The 18,473-nt window shown below is 51.1% G+C and overlaps 1 protein-coding gene across 1 annotated transcript; it reads right to left on the reverse strand.

The window, feature by feature from the left end:
- Positions 1 to 14,897: 14,897 nt before the first annotated feature.
- Positions 14,898 to 16,483, reverse strand: KBTBD13 (kelch repeat and BTB domain containing 13). Its single transcript, XM_042941699.1, has one exon. The coding sequence runs from the start codon at positions 16,352 to 16,354 to the stop codon at positions 14,975 to 14,977; it is 1,380 nt and encodes a 459-aa protein (XP_042797633.1). The 5' UTR covers positions 16,355 to 16,483; the 3' UTR covers positions 14,898 to 14,974.
- Between the last annotated feature and the right edge of the window lie 1,990 nt (positions 16,484 to 18,473).

The raw sequence follows: 18,473 nt of genomic DNA on the forward strand, positions 1-18,473 counted from the left end.
TTCCATTGTATATATACACCACAGTTCCTTTATCCATTCATCCATGTATGGACAGTTAGGTTGTTTCCATATCTTGGTTATTGTAAATAATGCTGCAGTGAACATGGGGTGCATCTATCGTTTTGAGTTAGTGTTTTTGTTTTCTTTGAATAAATACCCAGAAGTAGAACTTCTGGTATTTATTAGATAGTAGATCTATTTTTAATTTTTTGAGGAGCCTCCCTAGTGTTTCCCATAGTGACTACACCAGTTGCGTTCCCACGAACAGCACACAAGGGTTCCTTTTCTCCACATCCTCACCAACACTTGTTATTTCGTATCATTTTGTTAATAACCATCCTAACTGTTGTGAGATGACATCTCATTGTGGTTTTGATTTGCATTTCCCTGATAATTAGTGATGTTAAGCATCTTTTCATGTACCTGTTAGCCATCTGTATGTCTTCTTTGAAAAGATGTCTATTCAGATCTTCTGCCCATTTTTAAATAGAAAAAAAAATTTGTTGTTGTTGAGTTATAGGAGTTCTTTATATGGTTTGGACATTAGCCCATTATCACATATATGATTCACAAATATTTCTCCCATTCATTAGTTGCCTTTTCATTTTGTTGATGATTTCTTTTGCTGTGCAGAATCATTTTCTTTTGTTCATTCACTTGTTCATTTTTGCTTTTGTTGCTTTTGCTTTTGATGTCAGATTAAAAAAATCATCACCAAGACCTATGTCAAGGAACTTACTGCCTATGTTGTCTTCTAGGAGTTTTATGGTTTCAGGTCTTACATTCTAGTCTTTAACCCATTTTCATTTAATTTTTGTGTATGGTATAAGATGATGGTTGAGTTTTATTCTTTTGCATGTGTCTGTCCTGTTTCCCCAGCCCCATTTATTGAAGAGACTATCCTTTCCCCATTGTATATTCTTGGCTCCCTTGTTGTAAATTAATTAGCCATATATGTATGGATTTATTTCTGGGTTCTCTGTTCTGTTGCATTGATCCATGTGTCTGTTTTTACACCAGTACCTCTGAGGATTCTTATTCAATATAATGGGCCCATGGCCAGTGTGTGTGACCCTCAGGGCCAGCAGATCTAGGCCTTCTTCTGCTCTGACAATCTGGCAGTCTTTCCTTATTTGTGGAGCAGACAGGTTGGGACCAGGATTATCTCCAGTCACCCAGGCCTACCCTCTGGAGGACCCCAGGCATTGAGAGGACCAGTTGTGGGAACTGTTCCATGATGAGGCAGCAGAGGTCAGAAGCCAAGACATTAGCGCCCCTGCCCTTCCCAACTGGCCCTGTGCAAAGACCTGCAGCAGTTACCAGAGAATCAAGACCTCTCAGACATCTCCACGCAGCGAGCAGGACTGGACCTGGAGCAGAGGTCCGTAAAAAAACAAAATCTTCCATGCTTCTCATGGCTTCAACCCAGACACCTTGTTGGAATGTGTAGTGAGGACTTCTGCAGGCCTATACAGGCCTAAACAACAAGTCTGGGACCAGAACCCAGGACTCCTCAGGTCTATCCAGCCCCTGGGTGCTTTCCACTAAGCCTCAATGCCTGCCAACTTGAAATCACATTAAAAATATTCTTTGGCCTTAAAACTTGCTTTGAGTAACTTGCGGGCAATGCAAAACTATTTGAGAACATTGGCAAGACGGCATAAAGTTGGTCAAAAACAAAACTGCACTTGAAAAGAATAAAATTCAAGTTCAATTTCTAAAAAAGCAGTGTTAAATCCAAACCCATTTGTATTCTGTTTGTTTTTAAAGATTTTTTAAGTAATCTCTACATCTAGCATGGGGCTCAAACCCACATCCCTGAGACCGAGAGTCACATGCTCCATTGACTGAGCCAGCTAGGTGCCCCTCAAAACTATGTGTGTTTTGATTAAGGTAGTCTGGCCTCGGCCTGCCACCTTATTAAGTGCCCTTGATTAGAGGCGGCCAACTGGCAGGCTCCTCACTCATGTTGCACGTCCTTCCGCTATGCCACTCCTCCCATCCTTCGCCCACCTGCACAAAACTTCCCACTCCTAGGAAACTACTGCCTGATTTAAAATGGGGCATCAATCTGACCCCTAATTTCAGCTCAGGTCATGATCTCTCAGTTAGTGAGTTTGAGCCCTATATCAGGCTCTGTGCTGATGGTGTGAGGCCTGCTTGGGATTTTCTCTCTCTCCCTCCCTCTCTTCCCCTCTCTGCTCACACCCTGTCTCTCAAAATAAATAAATAAACTTAAAAAAACAAAACTACTTTGTTAAAAAAATAAATAAAATGGGGCATCAATCGGCACATTATAAATTTAAAATATTTTTAGGAGGTGGGATAGTGTAGTAGTTAAAGGCATGGGTTCTGAAGCTGAAAGCATAGATCTGAGCTGAAACTGTAGCCTTATCACTAACTAGCTGTGTCACCTCTAGAAAGTCCCATATCCTCTCTGCACCTGAGTTCCTTATCTATCAAATATGGATTCTGAAACTTCCCAGTTGGGATGACTGAATGAGATAGCACACAGGCAGCTTGTGGCATGGTATCTAGTAGCTATTTACTGGTTTATACATATTTATACCCTGCCGTGGTTCTGTAATCACTGCTACCTTTACTCTGATCATCCTCCTCATCACTGTTATGGTCAACAAATCTCTAGCATTTATAATGGAACTCAGAAAACCTGGGAGAACGCCTCCAACCCCACCCATGACTCAGCCTCTCTGGTCAGCAGAGTGTAAGGAAGCCACAGCAGAGGATTCTGGGAGTACCACCTGAGAGGGTAATCTCTATAGCTAATACTAAGGGTCAGGTGACTGTATTGGTGGCCCCTTGAAACAGCAGCAGATGACACACTTTGCTACCTGAAGGCAGGATCTTAACAAGATGACTCTTGGAGAGGGGGCCAGGAGGATGGCGGAGCCAGGGCACTGGGTGGCAACCGAGGTCTGGCCTGGAGAAGCAGAATGAAGCAAATTCTACCTTGTTTCTTGCTGTCACTTCTTTCCCCTCTACTCTGCCTCCTGTCTTCCCACCATGTTTCTCAGAGCTCAGTGCCAGCAGATTGAAGAAGGGCTCCTGACTCTGGGAGTTTAGGGGTGGGGGGAGGTAGTGTCTCATAGACTATTTCTGGCTGAACTCTCAAGTTCTTTGCTCCCTTTCCGGGGGGGAGGGGGGGAGGTGTGTGTATATTGCCCTCTAGCTGACCCTTCTGCCTCCTTCTTATAAGGACCTTTTGTGATTACATCGGACCCACCTGGATAATCTAGGATAATCTCCCATCCTGAACCCTTAACTTAATCACATCTCCAAAGTCCTTTTTACCATGTAAGGTAACATAATTCCAAGGATTAGGACATGGATGTCTTCAGGGGACCATTATTCAATGTACCACAGAGGGGCAATGCTTAACCCAAAATAATATGTGACTAATGGTGGAATTTCAAGCAGTCACATAAAGGAGTTTTGTTGTGTTTTGCATTACTCTTTATACAAGGGACGTTTCTATTTTGGAACAGAACGACTACAGAGCAGGCCTTACCCAGAGGCCAGGGTCTCAGGCAAGGCTGGGCGCTCACCAGGCTCAGGCTGACAGCTGGCTCCACTCTTCTCCCACCTCTGGTAGGAGCCTCTGGGGGCTCTTGCTTCAACTTGAGTCAGCCTTCTGCAGCTGACAACAGTCTCCTGGCACCAGGAACAGCACCAGCTGAGGGGCTGCCAGAGCCTCCTCTCAGCCCCTGACCTTTCCACTCTGGGGATGGTGGAGGGGGTACACCCTCAGGTGAGGGCTGGCCTCCAACGATCAAGTGGAGAAGTCAGGATCCTCCCCTTCCTGGACCCCCCTTCTCTCTCAGCCCCCTTCCCTCCACACTTCCTCCCAGTCCCTCCCAGGCTGACCTCTAGCTGCCCTGTCCTCTTATCTGGTGATTAGAGAATTCCTTTGGTGGCCCCTGCAGGGAGCACTCTTGGCCTGTTAAAAGAGGATTTAGGGAGAGATCAATGCTTAACTCATGAGTAGTGGTTCTTAAGTGATGGTTTTTAGGCCCAGTAAAAGCTGGCAACTGGAAGGGGTGACCCTCCTGTCTCTTCATCTCATTTGACTATCAATTCTGTCTGTTGTAAAACTCACTGCAAGGAGCATCTGAGGCTCTAGGGAGCTCTGGAAATGAGCTAATGGGGGATGGGGAGAGGTTTCCAGAGCACCCCCCTCCTCCCCAGCATGGGACCTCCCAGTACATACCTCTCCTCACTCTCCATTGTCAGGGCCAGGGCTTTGTTCCCAGACATGCTGGGGTCAGAGGAAAGCTTTAAGAATCAGGACTCTCCCAGAAACTCTCTCTGGTACGCACACACTCACTGGCCTCAGGGAGGAGTTGTGGGACATATATGGCTGCGTGCTAGGGACAAGGGTGGTCCTGAGTGGGGCAAGAACTGATCACTCAGTCCTACTCCAGAGAGGACCCACTCAACTACCAAATCTTTTAAGCGTCTCCCATGAATTCAGCCCTGCACTAGTCCCTCTAAGAAGACACAGCCCCTGTTTCTAGGTGCTACACTCAGTTGGTATAGCCAAAGCTACCACCAAAGAACCATTCACTTACTAATTCTTCCACCCAAGAAACCTTTATTGCATACCAGCTGGGTGTCAGGCCTTGCTGGACCCACAATTAGGAAAAGGTGGGAAGAAGAATGAGAAATGGCCCGGCCTGGGGCAGGCAGGTCACCAGTGCTAGGTTGGCCAGCGTGGGTCAGCATGGCAGCTGGCTGAGAGCAGGTCAGCGCCTGTGCTGGTGACGATGGCAGTGGAGGCAGAAGCACAGGCAGGCTTTGGGCCAATGAGGGCGCTGGAGGTCGCACTTTGCCAGCTCCCCCTGTAGACCTGGGTCCTAGCCAGCACCCCTGCTGGCTCTGCTCCCAACTCAGCAGTGGGGCACTCACCCCTGTCCCTGCCTCTCTCCCTCTCCTGGCGAGTGGCCCTGCCTCCTGCCCATTCTCTTCCTGAACCTGTCCTTATAAGGCCACCCACTCAGGAGATGTGTGTGTTGTCTGTCCTCTGGGAAGTTGCCCACACAGCGTCATCGGCTGTTTTACTGTTCAAGATTTTTAATCTATGATTTTATTTATTTATTTATTTATTTATTTATTTATTGTCATTAAAAGAATGTTTTAAGGCTTTGCAGAGACATTAACTGGGTGTTGGGTGAAGGCAGAAGGATGAAAGCCTGGGGCCCAGGACCCAGGATAGACTGGCCCCAGGGCATGGCTTAATCACAGATTCTGAATACCCTCAGCAGTCAAATAATCCCATGAACCTCAGCAGGCCCTGTGCTGAGCACAAGGAAGAGAGGGAGGATGGCGATCGGAGGGGGACATCGGGGACTCCACCATGAGGACAGAAAATCCATAAGCCACCAATTCTGGTGCAGCGAGGGCAGCCTCCAGGCAGAGGTGAGACCCCATGCTGCAGGAGCTTTGTGCCTGGCTGGGAGATCTAGGAAGGGGGCACAACTGAGCCAGGCCTGGCAGGATGGGCAGGAGTTCTTCACATAGAGAAGCGGAGGAAGGACATTCCAGTCTGCAGTCACCCAAGCGCAGGACAACCTGGGGCCGGAGGGGAATGGTGAACTCGTCAGTGTGCCTGGACCATTGTGGCTGGCCCTTAAGGAGTCTGGGCTTGGTGCTGCAGCCAGGGAGCAACAGTCAACACAGTGGAGCCAACAAGGATGATGGAAGAGAGACCTTAGCAGTCACTACAGTTTTCTGGACACCCACCTACTCCGTTCCCTTCTACCTATTCCATTCTATTCCAAGGTCACTCCCAATTTTAAGTGACACCAGTGAACGTGGAGGAATTTCCTCCCCCAGCTGTGGGCCATCTTAGTGTGTCATCAGTCAAGATGCCCTGTCCTCCCCTGACCAGGGCATGGGCATGTGCCACCCACACAGCGCCAGGCTGACTCTTCTGTGTAACCTTGGTATCTTGAGCATACTCATTCTGGCTGCAGCCTCGGAGGGCTGTAGACAGTTCCTGCTGCAGTGGACCCTTGCCACTGCTCGGCTCCTGTCCTTTCCCAGACAGGTGCTCTGGCCTTCCCGGGAAGCCTGGAGCCGCCCCAAGTCCTTCCAACAGAATCCTGTTCTCCTTAACTTAGCCAAAGATGATTGCTCTTGCTGACAGCCACAGCACCCTGATGGATGCAATGAGAGAACACGAGTAAAGGCAGCAGCCAAATGGGGTAGGGAGTGTGTCCTATCACTTCTGGAACCTAGAGAAAAGTCTAAGACTGTAAAGTGGGATGAGGGAAAGGTGGTTGGAGGCTTGCAAGCCCTGGTTCTCACTGAAGGGACTTCTCTCCATCAGGGAGCCTACCTTGTGGTCCTATAACTGCCAAAGGGGCTGCCTCCTTCATTCCTCTGTGAAGCCCTGGGTGCAGGGACTAAACCTGGTTTGTCTCTCTGACCCTGGTGCCTGCCACAACCGGTGGTTAGAGAATGTGCTCCAAAGTGTTTGCTGAATGAAGAGGAAGGAAGGAAGGGAAGGAGGAAAACCCACGAAAGTTAGCCCACCGAAGGGTGGCCCATACTCAAAGGTAACTGACTTCCACAGAGGTTTCACCAAATTGCCAGGTGAAAGACTCACCAGAAAGTATTAAGGAAAGCTCTGGGTACCTGGGACAACACCATCAGTGAAGTGATTTCAAGGGACAAAGGCAGCCAGTCCCCATTTCTTAAGTGCCCTGCCTCTCAGAGCCTGGAGGGACCACATGCGGGGCCTGGTGTCTACTGGGAGGGGCCTGGTGTTAATTGGCACAAGGCCTCCTAGTACCTCAGGGAAGGGATAGAGGGCCCAGTTGACTCATGACCCCTGGATGTGCTCTTTTGGAGAGAATGTGGCCCCTTTTAGATTGGTAGCAGAGCTGAGCAGAGACAAGCATGGGTCACTGTCCCACAGGCCAGAAGCAGCGACCACACTCTGTGTGGTGGACCAGGCTGAGCTCTGAGGAGAAGGGCAGGTGCTGCAGGTCAAGGAAGGACCACTTCTGTCTCTATGATGAGGGCCTCTGCGAGAGCCATCCCAACCCCAGGCTAGGTGGAGACAGGTGACCAAGGAGATGGCCTAGCAGCGGTTCAGGGCTGTTTTCCAGGTTTCTAGGTCACTACTTCTGAAGCTAAGTGTTGGGCGTTCCCCCAAGTGTTCAGGGCTTTCAGTTACTGGGACCAAGAATATAGGGCTGATACTTTTCAGTATGTGGTGAGAGGACTCACATGCCTGCCCCTCCACCTTACCTGGGCCTAGGTCCCTAAGACAGTGCAGGGTCAAGGAGTTATATTCTGGAGACAATGCCTAATCAAGAGGAATGGTGGCAGATACCTTCAAGGCCAAAGCCCCACTCTGGCAATCTCAACCACACCATATAGTCATTAATTACCTTCTCCATCTGGAGTCAGAGCGACTACTACTGGCAGGACAACCCACTGCCCTCGCCTAAGGGCACAGGGCTTTCTGGTTTACCGGCACTTGCTGTGGGCCTCACACTGTCCTAAGCTCCTTCTGTGTACTATCTCACTCACCTCGCAACAGCCCTCACTGACAGATGCCACCTGAGGCTCAGAGAGGTTAACACCTGCCCTAGGTCATATGGTCAGAAAGTGCTAGAGTTAGAATCCAGAAGGTCTGAGCTAGCAGCTGGAGTACTCTGGCTCCCCTCACCATGGGCCTGGCACACACATGCCCTCATCTGACCACATGACAAACATGTGCACAGATAGGCTATCATCTTCAGTGACAGATACAATGGAGGGCTCAGAAAGGTAATGCAACCAGGCCAACATTACTCAGCAAAATGGATGGCAGTGAAGGTCTCCAGGGCCCCCCTTATGTGTCCTGTAGGAACCCTTCGTTAAACCTGGTAAAGGTCAGGTCTGGCCAGGGCTGCAGGGAACCAGGCCCTACCTAGAGGCCGGGGCTGCAGAGCTGCCTGGTCCCTGGCTTGGGACGGGACAGCAGAAGCTGTGCTCCCTGAAGCTCATGCATCTGGTCCTGTTTCCGTTCCCAGCCACTCCTCAGAGAGCCTCTAAAGGTCACTTTTTTCCCCTCAAATTCAAGTGGCTCGGGAGGCAAAGGCCCTAGCTTCCGGACACGGAGGCACCACCCCTTCTGGTAAGATGTTCTTCTGGTTCCCATCACTGTGTAATCAGGCCAAGGCCTGATGGACATTTTCCAGTATCCTTTGCTGTGCCCAAACCTAGCCACTCAGTGATAGATGCCTGGAGAGACCAGGGCCAGAGGGGACAGGGCATGTATCTCAGCAGGAAAGGATGGCACACTCAAATTGGGTCATCAGAGGCTCTTTGCAAGGGCTGGAAGGCTACTACAGGAACAGTGCAAGACTAATGACACAGAGGCTCTCACCACTCCTGGGCCTGGAGAGTGAGTGGGAGAAGAGCTGTAACTTAGGCCACTGAAGGGAGATCAGTGTGAGGCAGCCCTGCAGGGAGGGGGCCGAGAACAAAGTCCCCTGACTTCCCATCTTCCCCACCCCTCACCTTCTGCTGGTGCCTCTCTTCTGAACTGCAGTCAAGGGAGCCCAGTGATTTACCCCCCAAAGGCAGCTTCCTGGGGTGAGGAGCAGGAGAAGGGGAGAGTGGACCTGGAAGGGCAGATGGGATCCGTGCAGCAGAGGGCAGGGTGAGGGGCTTGGCACTGAACTCAGGAAACATGTTATCTAGTTTCCATATTTACTACCTCAAACACCTGCTGTGTCTCCCCACTTCCTACAGAATAAGGACCAAGTTAGCCTGGCATTCAAGGCTGTTTACACTCAGATTCCAACCTACCTCCCTAATGGGAAGGCTAGTGGTGCCTCACATAAGTTATCTGCACAACGACTCTGTATACGGTTAAGTCTTATAATCACAAACGTTTCATAAAGAAACCAAGTTTGCCCAGGTGACACAGCTGGCAAGTAATGGAGCTGGAGTATGAACCCAGGTCCCCTGATGCCAAAGCTGATGCTTACTGATCATGCCATCCTGTCTCCTCACTGAATGATAAATGCACAGACTACAGGACAGTACTTGGCTCATCCAAAGCCTGCCTGCCTCATGAAGAGAGTCCTGATAAAGGGAGGGGGTGGAGAAAGGGATGTGGAAGGTGAGCATAACACATGGTGGCCTGTAGGTTCTCACATCACTCTTACCAACCCTCCGGGGCAGGAACTGTCCTCCCTGTTTGGAGCTGAGACACATTCATTTTAGCAACATGAAGGTACTTAGCTGTGGTCACAGGGCAGTTACTGTCAGAGCTGGGGTTGACTCCAAGATGAGCTGGCTGCCTGGCAGACACAGCTGGCCCTCTGCTGAGCCTGCAAGATCCTCAGTCCCTTCTTTCCACCCCCACCCCACTAGCAAGCTCCCTTTCTGAGCACCTGCACTTCCCTCTGCTAATCAGGACTGGGAGTGGGGGGGTTAGGCGCATCTACAGAAAGCCCTTGTTAAAATGAAAATGTTACTGAAAAGCAAAGCACACTGGGCCACGCTCAGGATTATCAAAATTAGTGTGTGTGTGAGAGATTTGAAGGGCACAGGTGCCCAGATGCCACATTAGAGTTCAATTCCTTCGTCTCTGTCCACTGAATGAAAGCGGAGGGCTGAAAGAATGGGACGCCAGAAGGGCGAGACTTAACTAGAAAAATAAGGATGGAGGTTTGGAATCAGGGAGGGCAGGCCTGATCGGTCATTTGGGGGAACCTCCCACAGGTGTCCTGCAGGCAGCACAGAGATGCAGCATGGTGTGATGGGAAGAGGATTCTGGAGATGTGGGTTTTAGCTCAGGGTGGTCCCCTGCGTTGCTGTATGTCTCCGGGCTGGTTACTTCCCCCCAACCCTGACTTCCCTTTCCTCCCTGTAAAAAGAGACAGAATATCCTTGCACGAGATGTTTATACCCTGGCCCAAGACCCTGCAGCCCCACAGAAGGCTCCCTTTACCTTGTGTTAGTTGCTGAGAAACCAGAGAGAGGGGTTCCACCTTTCCATGCTTCCCACTCCAGCTGGGGCCAAATCATGTGGGTTGCAGAGGACACCACGTGGATGAATCCTTAAAGACCCCTCCATGGGGGTCCCATGTTCTGTGCCCAGGATCAGGTGCTCAGAGGAGGACTCTGAGCTGACATCTGTTTCTCCCATCAGCACAGTTAACTTGCCCCTATTCCTGGCAAATGACAGCAACCTGAAGCAAAGCAATTAGGGTGAAAATGAGACCCAGCTGCTCGGGACCAAAGGAAAATAAATGGACAGCCCTGTGCGTATTCCAGTATTCCACTGCAGAGAGGAGCGATTCCTCACAGGATGATTAGCACTTCCAACTCCAGTCTCCTCCCCTCTACTGAAGGCAGAGAAGTGAAGGCAGAGCTGCTGTTGTTCTCAGATCCCACTCTCCCCTGGAAGTACAGTGAACCCCACAGCGCATCACCTCCCCATGAAAGCCTCCCCTGGTCGCCTGCCCTGCCAGAAATGATACTCCTCTCCTCTGAAATCTGACAGCCTCTATGAATTTTTCCTCTGATTGATCAGTTCATTCATTCTTTTGACATTCATTGAGCACCATTCATTCATTAAATAATTAAGCCCCTACTATGTTCTAGTCACTGTTCTGAGTCCTGGTGATAGAGCAGTGAAAAACTCTGCCTTTGTGGAGCTCAGGTTTTAGTAGGAGGAAACAGACACTAAAGAAGTAAGTTTAGCATGGTAGATGATACTAGATGCTATGGAGGAAAATAGGAGAAGGGAGTAGAACAGCAGAGAAGGGGGAAGTAGATTTTATTGGGGGGGAGCAGGGGGGGCTCAGGAAAGTCCTCAGAATGAAAGTGATATCTGAGCAAAGGCCTGTAGGAGGTAAGCAGTCATTCAGGGGCTAAGTGGGGCAGGTATGACTGACACAGGTACCTGTGCAAAGGCCCTGAGGTTGGAATGTGCTTGGTGTGTTTGAAGCAATGTGGCCTGGGATAGAGTGGTAAGAGATGAAGTGAGGGAGGAAATGGGGCAGGGGATTCTGAAAGGACTTGGGCTTTCACTCAAGTGAAATGAAGAACCACCCAAGGGACTGAATGGAGAAATAACAAGGTCTGGCTGGCATTTCATTAGTATGGCTCAGGCTGACACATGAGCAGACTGAAGGGAAGCAGGCCCTGGGTGGAGGGTGGGAAGTTCCGGCTTCTCCTTCTGCCTCTGTGAGGCAGGCTATATAACCAAAACAGGATAGTTTCCAGGGAAAGGAAAGCTTGGAGTGCAAGGCTTCCAGAGTCTGGGTCAAGGAGAAAGTGTGTGGCGGATTGGAGAAAGATCCAAAGAATTGGGCTGCAGGGCTGTCATGGAGGCTCAGGAAAATGCCCCTTACTGCATTAAGCTGTGTGTGTGTGTGTGTGTGTGTGTGTGTGTGTGTGCGCGCGCGCGCGTGCGCGCGCAGATCTCTCTGGGAGGACAGACTTCTCAAGAGTGGGTTTCCAAGCTGGGACAGAGAGATTTTTTTAAACCCTGCCATCTGGGTTTAGTTACCCCTAGGTGTCTATGTGTATTTGCCCACCTGTACCTGGTTTGGCCTCCCAAACACCTTCACATGTGGTCAAGTCTAGGTGCCAGGGTATAAGAGGCTGAGAATCCCAAGTCCTTGCTCTTCCACTTGACTGGCTGTGTGACTTTGGGTGACTCATTTGAGCTTTCAGGTGGTTTGCTCACCTGCACACAGACATGGTGAGCACCCTTGCAGTGGGTGGTGGGAGGAACGACAGAGCCTGACCTATAAGGTCAGAGAAGGGGGGCTGCATTATGAAAACCTCTCCACACCTTGTGAAAGGGAGGGACAATCTGTGAAAGTGCAAACAGCCCTCAGAGCCTTAACAAGTCATTAGCACCCTCAGGAAGCAGGCTCTTAGAATACCAGCTAGATCCTAAGGCAAGATAACCCAGGAAAGTTAATTTTCCTATGACAGGCAGAGGGAAAGGGCATTTAGAGGAGCAGGTAAATCCCAATAAGAGGTGGTGCAGAGAGAAGGGTAACAGGGAGAGGAGTGCTAAGGAGACTGGCAGAAACACTTTGTCCATCTCAGAATGTCCATGAAGGAGGGAAGCAGCTACAGACAACAAACATGTGGCCTTGGGTTCAAAGCTGGGCTCTGCTACTTCCTAGTTGTGCCTCTTCTAATCACGTGACCTTTGAGTGTTTGGATTTTTTTTTTTTTTTAATCTTCAAGAGTAGGGGTTTTGCCAAGCTGTGTACCACTTAAAATTCTTACAGAGCTTAAATCAACTGTAGGAAAGCTCACTGTGAACACTGCCATTATCATGCACAAAAGACATCTCAGAAAGGGCTGCTCTGAACCAAGGAATACCACCACCCCAGGAATACCACCCCACCCTGTGGACAGGTTCACACAGCGAGCTGCAAAAGCTGACAAACACAAAGCTCTGTGGTTTGAGAGGACAGGTGAGCTGATGGATCTCAAGATGACAAATCTCAGGGTGTTCAGCACTGGTCGGGAGGAGTAAGGAGAGTGCTCTAAACTGTTAAGAGAAATTATCCATAACTTAGGAATAGGTAGGGGCACCTGGATGGCTCAGCCAGTTAAGCATCCTACTCTTGATTTCAATTCAGGTCATGATCTCATGGTTTGTGGGTTTGAGCCCGCATTGGGCTCTGTGCTGACAGGGTGGAGCCTGCTTGCAATTTTCTCTCCCTCTCTCTCTCCTCACCCCTGCTCATGCTCTCTTTCTCAAAAATAAACATTAAAAAAAAAAGAGAGAAATAGGCAAAAGGACTATATATCTTTTCAATGTCATTGTGGGGCAGAGTTGAACAGTTAAGCATTATTTAATTCTCTCGGGAAAAATTAAATACCTCTGTTTTACAATTTACTATTGATTAGAGTCCTGACTTTGCAAAGCTACGTGCTAACTAGTAGCTGCATGTATAAATAGGTATATGCGTGTATGTGAAGTCCAGTACAGAACCACCAAAGTTACAGTTTTATTGCCCTGGAAGACACTAACCAGCTTCACCTCTTATTGTAGCAAAGGTACTTCAATATGTCTTTTCCAACTAAAGACACAAATCTCAAGTGGTCTTCTGAACCACTCTTTTGGTTCTCTTGTTAATGGGTTAAATAAACCTCTGACATGTGATAAAAATTATACTTTGACAGAATCAAAAAGTGAGAGAAGGTATCCAACTCCCACAATGAGGTAGGACTGGAGAGGGAAGACGGATGTGAAAGTACTTTGCGCGTTATTCACAGGATGCAAAAATCAGGATTTATTGATGTGATTCATCAGATTAGGCTATTCCAGGGCAAGCAGGTCCTGGGCTTCTGAGGGCAGCATTCTCCAGGGCCTGGGACATAGGTCAGGGAAAAAGGCAGCTAGAGCAGCCCTAATGCTAGGCTCCATGCTGACGCTGCATTCTAGGCTTGTGATGAGGTTAGGATCTCCTATGGGTCTCAGGTCCAAGAGGATGGAGACCATTCGGGACACCCAGAGAAGTCTGCCCAAGGGCATGGAGAAGCTGGAGGACATCTGACCAGACATCAGGGTAGGAATATTCTAAAGAAGGCACAAGAGTCCTCATCCAACACCAGGTTCCTAAGGAGTACAGCCTCTACAGCCTGAGGTTCTTTCAGGACCTCATTATTTGATTCTGTAGGTGGAAAAGTGCTCAGGTCAGTTGACAGGACAATAGGATCTCTGCGCTTGCCATCTGCACACGTGCATGGCTTCACACATAGAATGATGTCAGTAAGGGGTCCAATGAGCAATGCAGGTAGCCAAGGTCAGGAACAGCCAACCCTGCACAGAGGAGGTGGGTACAGAGCCAAAAGAAGGGTGAGGGGTGGAGAGGAAAGGCATTCCAGGCCCAGAGAATGGCAGGAGCAGAGGCTAGAGGAGAATGAACCTGCAGAGGGTGGAGGAGGGATACAACTGAGGGAGATGTGACAGTGAGACCCGGCCAGGACTGGGCTCCTACCTTGAGTAACCTACAGTCATGGAAGTTAATAATCCACTGCCCAAAGGGTGATGGTAAATAAGTAAGTGGGCAAGGGGCTTGCAAATGAGCTCTCCCCTGCCAGTCCACATCCTGTAAGGGGGTGTGGGGAACCCTACCCCCGCTCCCCATCTCACTTCAGGTTTAACTCAGTTATTGTCTCTGCAAGCCATCCTAGCCTTGCCTCCTCCCCAAATGCCTCCATCTACAGCTGTTCCACCTTAAAGGCTGGGCTCTCAGAGCCTCTTGCCACCTGCCCCAGCTTTCCCCCATCTCCTCTTCTGAGCTGTCTGCACCTTCTGAGCCTCCCCTGCAGCAGCTAATTATCCTGCCTGTCTTCTCCATACACTTTGTATACGATCCTCCTTCCTGCAGTTACATATCTTTCCTCTCCGTATTTTCCCTTTGCCCGGATTTCTTCAATATTTTGTTTTATTCCATTGTGAGGGTTTTTGTTTTGCCTGTTGCCTTTAGCCCTCGTGGATCAAGACAAGTGTGTGTAAACCTTTTGTTGTCTTGGATTAGACTCTAGGGCTTTGTGGACCCCTCTGGCAACTACAGCTACATTAAGCCTAACACTGTGCTGGGCACACAGTAGGTGCCTGATTTTTGCCTACTGACTGGCAGTTCGATTAACATCACCTAACTCACTCCTAGCCATTCTCAATTATTGGCCCATTCACATACAAGCCTGAATTACTGAAATCCTACCCCCTCACTGGCATTGTGACCCACCATCTCTCAGCAGAGCCCAAGTAATTTGAGGGCTCAGACCCTGGCGTCGCCCTTACTCTTTGAATTTCTTGGACATGTTCATATCACCAGAATGCCCAAGACCTGGATGTCTCAACCAGGGAGACAGAAGTTCCACACAGCTCCAAAGGCCGGCTTTATAGACTCTGCCATGGCTCAGCGAAGACTCTGGGATATCCCCTCCTAAGACCAGCCCAGGGTCACAGTTCTGGTGTCGTGGAGGCCACAGGCCCCGGGGCGCCAGGAGGCAGTCTAAGAAGAAAGGTCTGCAAGGAGCCGGGCCTTGGGAAACCGGCCTTCTCCCTGAGCAACCTCCAGGTGCCACCCTCGATGGCATAGAGCAGCGTAAACATGCGGTTGACCGTATAGACTGTATCGCCGCGCACCACCGCTGTGAAGAGAGCTCCCTTGCTGTTGACAAACTGGCCAGGCAGCGCCGTCCACTGGCCCGTGGCCAAGTTGAAGCAGTCGATGGCGCAGTGTAGGAAGTCGTCGGAAGGTCCATTGCGCACCACATAGAGGCTGTCGCGGTGGGCCACCATGCAGTGGCCGTAGCTCTGCGGGCGCCGCAGCTCGGCCACCGGCAGCCACGTGTCGGCCCGCACAGTGTACTCTACTATGGCCGTGGTGTCAGCCGGCCTCCATAGACACACAAAGAGGCGGCCACACGCCTGGGCGCAGGGCACGCCGGCAGCCGGCTGCGGCAGGTCGGCTACGAAGCTCCAGCAACCCGCAGCGGGGTCGTAGCGCTCTACAGAGCTCATGGGCATCCTCTGGAACTCGCCGCCTATGGCGTAGAGGCGGCCGTCGAAGCCAGCCAGCGCCGTGTCGTAGCGCGGCTGGTGCGGGCTGGGGAATTCGCGCCACGTGCCGCTGGCCGGGTCATAGCAGAAGCCCAGTTCCACCACCTCCTTGCTGGCGCCCCTCACGCCACCCACGATATACAGCTTGTTGCCCAGCGTGGCCACACCCGCCAGCAGCGTGCTGGCCTCCAGGGGCAGCGCGGCCAGCGTGCGCCACGCGTCTTCCTCCTCGTCTAGGTAGCACAGCGTGCGCGACGCGTCCTCCAGGAAGCCGGGCGCCGGCGTGTGCGTGCTCACGGCCACGTAGCTGCTGGGCCGCAGCGCCGCTACGTAGGCGCGCGCCTCGGGCAGCGCCAGCTCGGCCGCGAGGTCGTGCGCGCCGTCGCGGATGAAGAGCGCGGCGCTGTGGAATACGTCGTGCAGGCCGAAGACGGCGGCCGCGTCGCACAGCAGCGCGCAGTTGTCCGACGTGAGGCTGTGCTCCAGGAAGCGCGCCAGCGCTGGCGCCTGCAGGAAGGCGGCGCACTCCACGGCCTGCAGCAGCTCGTCGGCGGCCGCCAGCGCCGGCCGCTCGCCGCGCAGCACTTGCAGCATGGTGTGGAAGCCGCCAGCGCTCAGCGCGCCCAGGCGCACCTCGGCCGCGCGCGTCTCCCGCATGCCGGAGCGGAAAAGGCCACGGAAGAAGCCGCAGTGCTCCACTAGCAGGGCCCGCTCGGCCTGGAAGAGCTGGCCGCCCACCCACACTTGCACCGGGGGGGCCTCTGGGGCCCGCGGCATGGCGAGCGGGTCTGGCGGGGGGCCGCCGCGGGGGCCTGGATTCAGCGGCCACCACCGACTCTGGGGCTCCCCCAGAGCGGAAAAAAACTTCCCGGGGGATATAAATATCTCCCTGGCTAAAGATAGTATGGCTCATGTGATGTGGTGGCCGGCAGGCTGGATGGCTGCTGGCCGGAGGGCATCTGGGAGTCATGCAGGGTCACTCACTTCCGTGTGGGAAATAGAAACAATAGTGACCACATATGGAGCACCTAATGCATGCGGGGCACTGTGAGAGCTGCTTACGAAGATACCCCCTTTTAACCTGTACTAAAGCGACTGTATGCTCCTGTGCAAGTACCCCAACTCGGCCTTGTTTCCTCAGAGTGTGACCAATAAGAACATCTACCAATTGGGATAATATCTGTAAGATGTTTAAAATGAGGCTGAGAGGGGCGCCTGGGTGGCGCAGTCGGTTAAGCGTCCGACTTCAGCCAGGTCACGATCTTGCGGTCCGTGAGTCCGTGAGTTCGAGCCCCGCGTCAGGCTCTGGGCTGATGGCTCGGAGCCTGGAGCCTGTTTCCGATTCTGTGTCTCCCTCTCTCTCTGCCCCTCCCCCGCTCATGCTGTGTCTCTCTCTGTCCCAAAAATAAATAAAAAACGTTGAAAAAAAAAATTAAAAAAAAAAAAATAAAATGAGGCTGAGAGAATTTACATGAGTTGTTCAAGGTCATTCATCTGGGAAGAAGCAAGGACAGGATTAACATCTAGCCCACCCCACTGGGTTGGTGGGTAGCTAAGTTTCTTGGACGCTGGAGGGAGAGGCAGCAGAGATAAAGCAAATAGAGTGGACCGGACTGGGGTCGGGAGCAGGTTCTAATTTAGCCTGAACCTCTGCCCCTGGCTCTGGGCTGGTTCAGTCTCCTTTTCAGCCTTGATTTCATTCTCTGTAAAAAATGGGAGGGTAGCAGGTGAGCGTCCTTCAAACCTCTGAATGTGGAAGTACTCCTTGACTTGAGCTAGGAACGGGAAGCTGATGTCTGCTCCCCACTCGTCCCTCCGTTGCTGTGTAGCTCTGGACCTTGGGAAAAGGTAAGTGGGGCTGATGAGAGGATCATAAGTATGTAGATGGGAAGGGGAAGGGTTCTTGAAATAATAATAGTTAACACTTAATTTGCATGGTATGTCAGGCACTTTGGTAAGCCATTCGACTCCTGTCATTCCTGCAGTAATCCTATGAATAGATAGTCTCATTTTTCCTCATTTAATAGATGTTATCCATGTATTGCTCACAGAAACACTATGAGTCTCTATTTCATGGATGAAGAGACTATGGCACCAAGAGTTTAGTCACATGCCCAAGGTCACATGGCAAGAGAGTGGCAGAGCTAGGACTGGCTTGCAAACAATCTGACCATAGAGAGTGTTCCCCTGACTACTGTGCTCTGCTGCCTTTCTGTGCTACAAATGCTGGGTATTCACCTCTTGACAGGAGGTCACAATTGGAAGAAACTTCAGGCTCCTATGGTTTAACCCCTTCATTTACAGTGGAGGACCAAAAAGGGAATTGGCCTGGGTCCTGTAGCTTGGAGCAGACAGCCCTAAGCCTCCTGCTGCTGACTGCAGGGCATTTTCCCCACTGCAAGAAACTTCCTTGAGTGACCAGCTAAGACTTTGGGTTCCAAAATGTCAGGTGGAAGAGAGCTTAGAGACTATTTTCTTCTGCCACCTTACTTTACAGGTGGGGAAACTGAGGCCCAGACCTGTGTAGGATGGTATCTGCCATTCAGGACATGTTCAACTCCAGGCTTTCTTTAGGAAGATGGAGTGGCTCACAGTGACAAAGCCACAGTTGGGAGGGGGCAGGGGAACTTCTCTCACCGCTAGGACACACACACATGCACAGATCCTCACGTATGAATCTGCAGGCCAATGCAAATGTGCCTCTTCTGCCAGGGAACTCCCACCCAGTTCACTCAATCAAAGCAGGGCAGGGATATGGGGACCACTTGTGTGAGCCTGGGAAGCCAAAGGCCTGGAGGAGGCAGCCAGAAATATCCAGGACGCTCTGCCCCAGGGACCAGACAGGAAGAGTAGGAGGAGATAGAGGGGGTGGGCAGGAGTCCTCACAAATACTATC

This window comes from Panthera leo, chromosome B3 (genome assembly GCF_018350215.1).
Source record: "Panthera leo isolate Ple1 chromosome B3, P.leo_Ple1_pat1.1, whole genome shotgun sequence".
In the NCBI taxonomy this organism is placed as follows: Eukaryota; Metazoa; Chordata; class Mammalia; order Carnivora; family Felidae; genus Panthera; species Panthera leo.

Excerpts from the sequence above, each read along its gene's own strand:
- KBTBD13 (XM_042941699.1), bottom strand. The coding sequence starts at position 16,354 with ATGCCGCGGGCCCCAGAGGCCCCCCCGGTGCAAGTGTGGGTGGGCGGC.